The sequence below is a fragment of the Otolemur garnettii genome, unplaced genomic scaffold (genome assembly GCF_000181295.1).
Source record: "Otolemur garnettii isolate 467f Iridium unplaced genomic scaffold, OtoGar3 scaffold00001, whole genome shotgun sequence".
NCBI classification, from domain to species: Eukaryota; Metazoa; Chordata; class Mammalia; order Primates; family Galagidae; genus Otolemur; species Otolemur garnettii.
This window is the reverse complement of record NW_003852396.1, coordinates 59,842,995-59,849,151: the sequence shown is the minus strand read 5'-3', so window position 1 is coordinate 59,849,151 and position 6,157 is coordinate 59,842,995. Positions and strand designations below refer to the sequence as shown.

Here is a 6,157-nt window from a genome sequence, read left to right as displayed (position 1 = left end):
CTCACAGGATAACTGAGTTTTAATCACAATTCTTTTTTTTTTTTTTTTTTTGAGACAAGAGTTTCACTGTGTCGCCCTCAGTAGAGTGCTATAGTGTCACAGCTCACAGCAACTTAAACTCTTGGGCTTAAGCGATTCTCTTGCCCTGGACTCCCAAGTAGCTGGGACTACAGGCACCTGCCACTTGTTTAGTAGGCCTGTGCCGGGTGTACGTGGCTGGAGCCCTAACCACTTAGCTACGGGCATCAAGACTTTTTTTTTTTTTGAGACAGAATCTCACTCTTGCCCTCAGTAAGAGTGCCATGTCATCATAACTCACACCAACCTCAAACTCTTGGGCTTAAGTGATCCTCTTGCCTCAGCCTCCCAGGTAGCTGTCCACCACAGTGCAATGCCTGGCTATTTTTAGAGATGGGGGTCTCACTCTTGCTCAGGGTGGTCCTTGAACTCCTGAGCTCAAGCAATCCACCCACCTCAGCTTCCTACAGTGTTAGGATTATGGGCATGAGCCATTGTGCCAGGCCTTAATATGGTTCTTTAGCCTCTAACTTATTCTCGGACTTTAGGAAATACATCTAATCTATTTCGAACTATAAAATACATGTTTTAGACTTGGTAATCTCTAATGTCCCTTTTTGGCTTCACATTACTCTAAAATGACTGAGATACAGATTATCCTCTCAATTATATGGTAAGAAAAGCACTGGACCAGAAATTAGAAGACTTTGGATTTTTTTTTTTTTTTTTGAGACAGAGCCTCACAATGTCGCTCTCAGTAGAGTGCTGTGGCATTACAACTCACAGCAACCTCCAGCTCCTGAGCTTAAGCGATTCTCTTGCCTCAGCCTCCCAAGTAGCTGGGACTACAGGCACCTGCCACAGTGCCTGGCTAGTTTTGTTGTTGTTGTTGCAGTTGTCACTGTTGTTTAGCAGACCCAGGCCGGGTTCAAACCCACCAGCCCCAGTGTATGTGCCCAGTGCCCTAACCACTCAGCTACAGACACTGAGCCAAGACTTTGGATTTTAATCCAGTTATCTGGTAATTATAAATTGTAAGACCGTAAGCAAGTCTCTTAGGCTGAGCCTCACTGTCTTTATTCATAAAATGGCTATGGTAATTTGAGGCTAAAGTAGAATAACATGTGTCTCAATGTGTAGAAATAAGGCCAGGCGTGGTGGCTCATGCCTGTAATCCTAGCACTCAAGGAGGCTGAGAGGGTGGATTGCCTGAGCTCACAGATTCAACACCAGCCTGAGCCAGAGCGAGGAGGCCCTGTCTCTAAAAATAGCCGGGTATTGTGCCGGGTGCTTGTAGTCCCAGCTACTTGGGAGGCTGAGGCAAGACATTCACTAGATCCCAAGGGTTTGAGGTTGCTGTGAACTATGACACCATGGCACTATACTGAGGGCAACAAAGTGAGACTTTGTCTCAAAAACAAACAAACAGGATCGGCGCCTATGGCTCAAGTGGCTAAGGCGCTAGCCACATACACCTAAGGTGGCAGGTTCGAATCCAGCCTGGGCTGCCAGACAACAATGACGGCTGCAACTAAAAAATAGCCAGGCATTGTGGTGTGCACCTGTGGTCCCAGCTACTTGGGAGGCTGAGGCAGGAGACTCACTTGAGCCAAGGAGTTGGAGGTTGCTGTGAGCTGTGATGCCACAGCACTCTGCCCAGGGGGATAGCCTGAGGCTCTGTCTCAAAAAAAAAAAAGTGTAGAATATTAAAACAGTATATATAGTCATGTGTTGCATAATGATGTATTTATTTTTTTCTTTTTGTTGCAGTTTTGGCTGGGGCTGCGCGAACCTGCCACTCCTAGCATATGGGGCTGGCGCCCTACTCCTTGAGCCACAGGCACCGCTAACATAATGATGTTTTGTCAGATGAACCCCATTATGATTATGTTTCCTAAAGATGATAATACCTGTTCCTTTTCTATGTTTAAACATGGTTAGATATGTGAATACTTACCACTGTTAAAAGCTGCCTAGAGTATTCAGTACAGTTGTAGCCTAGGAGCCAAAGGCAAGGTGTGTAGTAGGCAGTTTCATTTAAGTTTGTGTAAGTATACCATATGACATTAGCACAATGTCAAAAAACACCTGACAATGCATTTTTCACAAAGCACCCTATCATTAAGGAACATATGACTACACACACACACACACCCCATGGATGTTGCAGCATAAACTAATATTTGAAAAGTTTCAATACATATTCAAAGCACTAAACTTCCTTATATATTCTGACTATATTCTTTCCAATGAACACAAGATTCCTAAAATGATCTCAAGTACATGGATTTCAGAGGAAGACAGAGCATCTTTACTGCTGAATTGTATTGTTACTGACTACCCTGTCACTATCTTTTGATCTTACACTTGCACAACTCATTTTGATAAAATAGTAAAGGAAACTGGCTCATTAATCTTTTCATTCTTTCTTTTACTAGGCTTTGGTGAATGATATAATAGCTGAAGGGTAAATGTTACTAAGCAATGTTAGACTTCTGAATTCTGTCAGTTTATTTCATTCCTCAATTTCATCCCTATTTTACAATAAGAGAAAATCAATAAAGAATAAAAGGAATCACATTGACATAACTCAATGCATACATTAATACCAACTGATTAAAACAATTTCTCTGTGATATATCTTTTACTATAGATACAAACATACAATTTTAAACTTTACACCTTTATCATCTGACTTATCTTTCTTATTACTGGAAAACAGAATGTAATGACATACAACCTTCCATATAATACTGATACTTAGTGCAATACTACAAGGATGAAATATATTCTAGAACTGAAAGTAACTATACAATTTTCCCACAAGTAGAAAAAGTTTCAGTATAAATTTGTAGGAATATTCAGATAATGCATGAAAAAATCTGACCATTTTGTAAGATTAAGATATACCTATGACAATTTATAGGTGTATACTACAGTAGTCACATATACACGTATGACAAACAAGAATTTTTTTTTTTTTTTTTTGAGACGGAGCCTCAAGCTATCCCCCTGGGTAGAGTGCTATGGCATCACAGCTCACAGCAACCTCCAACTCCTGGGCTCAAGTGAGTCTCCTGCCTCCACCTCCCAAGTAGCTGGGACCACAGGCGCCCGCCACAACGCCTGGCCATTTTTTGGTTGCAGCCATCATTGTTGTTTGGCGGGCCTGGGCTGGGGATTCGAACCCGCCACCTTAGGTATATGTGGCTGGCGCCTTAGCCACCTGAGCCACAGGCGCCGAGCCAACAAACAAGAATTTTTTAAAACACCCAGAAAGTACTACTTAAAAGACTATACCATTGCTCTTCTCTAAGGCTTGCATTGTGTCAGGGTCCAAGGCGATGCTAACAAGCAATTCCATGTAGCTTTTAAAAGTTTCCTTCATTGCTCTTGTGTTCAAAAAGCGAGTAACAAAGGGAGCTGGAGGATCAAATTCTGGAGGGAGAAAAGATGAAATATTAAGTTTTTGTTTCTGACAATACTTTTCTCTATAACAAGAGTCTACAATTAGATCAAAGATGGTAGATACAATTTCTTCAAATTCATAGCTTTCTCATTCTACCTTTAAAAACATCAAAGGTAACAGATTCTCAAAGCTGGACTGCACATTGCAATCTTTGGAGAGCTTTATAACAAACAAACAAACCAAACCAGACCACCAGGCTTACTAAAATCTTTCATAGTGGTGATGAAACTTAAAACACTTTTTTTTTAAAATTTGAGACGACGTCTCTGTTGCCACGGGTAGTGTGGTGGCATCATAGCTCATAGCAACCTCAAATCTTGGGCTCAAGAAATCCTCTTGCTTCAGCCTCCTGAGTAGCTAGGACTGTAAGTGCTCACTACAATGCTTGGCTAGTTTTTCTATTTTTAGTAGAGATAGGGGTCTGAAACTCCAGAGCTCAGGCAATCTGCCTGCCTCAGCCTCCCAGAATGCTAGGATTACAAGTGTGAGCCATTGTGCCTGGGCAATGAATATTGTTTTGGAAAATACTGTTGTTAAGGAAAAACACTCATGTTAGTAAGTAATGAATTCAATTTTAATAAATAGTTTAAATTTATTTAAATTAGTATTTAGTAAATACTATGAAATTTAGCCCAGGCAAGGTATGGTGGTTAAAGTCTGTAATCCTGGCACTCTGGGAGGCTGAGGCATGTGGATTGCTCGAACTGAGGAGTTCTATCAGCCTAAGTAAGGCAAGACCCCTCTACTAAAAATAGAAGAATCAGCCAGGTGTCATGGTAAGAGTCTATAGTCTCAACTTGGGAAGCTTAGGTAAGAGGATTGCTTGAGCCTAGGAGTTTAAGGTTGCTGTAAGCTATGATGCCACAGCACTCTACCCATGGAGAAAGAGACCCTTTCTCAAAAAAAAAAAAATTTAGCCCACATAAACAAAAGTATTTGGAATCCTCAATATATACATATTTGATAATTAAAAAACAAGAGTTTGAAAATTTCCAGCCTACAAATCTATGTTTATTATCAATATTTACCTACTTAAATGTGCTAAAAATGTTTGCATGTTTGCTTATGGCTCGGTACCTGTAGCTCAAGGGGCTAAGGCACCAGCCACCTACACCAGAGCTGGCAGGTTCGAATCCAGCCTGCACCTGCCAAACGATGACAACTACAACCAAAAAATAGCCGGGTACTGTGGCAGGTGCCTTTAGTCCCAGCTACTTGGGAGGCTGAGGCAAGAGAATTGCCTAAGCCCAGGAGTTGGAGGTTGCTGTGAACTGTGATGCCACAGCACTCTACTGAGGGAGACAGCTTGAGGCTCCGTCTCAATTAAAAAAAAAAAAAAGTTTGCTTATTAGTGACACCTAGTGGTCACTCAAGTTACAATGAAAGGAAAATTTAACTTAATTGTCATTTGAGTAAAGCCTAATTGAGTGAAAATTCAGAAGCCAAACTTCCTTATTCTAAGCAATAGACAGGACTGCTAACTACAAAAATTATATTTATAATGCCTTTAAATATACTCAAAGCAATATCTTAGTTACATATTCTGATGTATACACTTCTAAACAACCACTCATAAATAGCTTTGTACATTTTTTTGCTTTATTTTTTATTTTAGGAATAAGGTCTTGATATGTTGCCCAGACTGGTCTCAAAACTCCTGAGTTCTTCAAGCAATCCTCCCACCTCAGCCTCCTTAGTAGCCAGGACTACAGACACAATGTGCCCAACCCATAAATAGCTGTTAAAACAGTACATTTAACGTAAAATTTAGGAGCAGTGCATGGTGACATGTGCCTGTAGACCCAGTTATTTGGGAGTGTGAAACAGATCACCTGAGCCCAGGAATCTGAGGCTGCAGCAAGCTATGATGATGTCACTGTAGTCCAGCTGGGGCAACTGAGTTAGTCTCCACTGTCTCAAAAAACAAGAAAAAAGTGGACTTCAGGACTGAAGAATTTTTATGATTTTCTTTCTTTCTTTCTTTCTTTTTTTGAGACAGTCTTACTATGTCGCCCTCAGTAGAGTTCTGTGGCATCACAACTCACAGCAACCTCCAACTCTTGGGCTTAAGCGATTCTCTTGCCACAGCCTCCCAAATAGCTGAGACTACAGGTGCCTACAACACCTGGCCGTTTTTTTTGTTATAGTTGTTTTAGCAGGCCCAGGCCAGGTTCGAACCCACCAGCCTTGGTATATGTGGCCAGTGCCCTACCTACTGAGCTATGGGTGCCAAGCCTTATGATTTCATTTCTAATTAAATCATCTCTAAGAGCATCTATCAAGTATCATTTCTTGAGAGATGTATCTGTACCCATAATAACTAATTCATCCTTCAAGTACTGCCACAATTGTATCTTGAATTTCTCATGTAATCTCTGAATTTCTAATATGCTCTCAGTAGGAACTACTCAAATCTGCCACTGTAGTGGGAAAGCAACTATATAGATATGAAAATGAATCTGTGGGCAGTGTTCCAACAAAATTTGAGGTATAAAAACAGGCTGAGTCAGATTTGGTCCACGGGCCATAGTTCGGCACCCTCTGAAATCAACTACTGAACTGCTTAGCATTTCTTGTATATATTGATATCAAGCTTTGATGGCTAATGGAATACATGCTCATGTGTATTCCTTTATTTTATAATTATTTCAGTTTTGACTTTTTTTTTTT

General features: G+C 40.7%; 1 protein-coding gene across 1 annotated transcript in view; it reads right to left on the bottom strand.

Moving 5' to 3' along the window:
- Nucleotides 1-6,157, bottom strand: part of QSER1 (glutamine and serine rich 1) — a 99,454-nt gene that overhangs the window by 12,296 nt on the left and 81,001 nt on the right. The window contains exon 9 of the mRNA XM_023508475.1: nt 3,319-3,456. Coding sequence (XP_023364243.1) covers nt 3,319-3,456 — 138 coding nt within the window. The remainder of the gene's footprint in view (nt 1-3,318; nt 3,457-6,157) is intronic.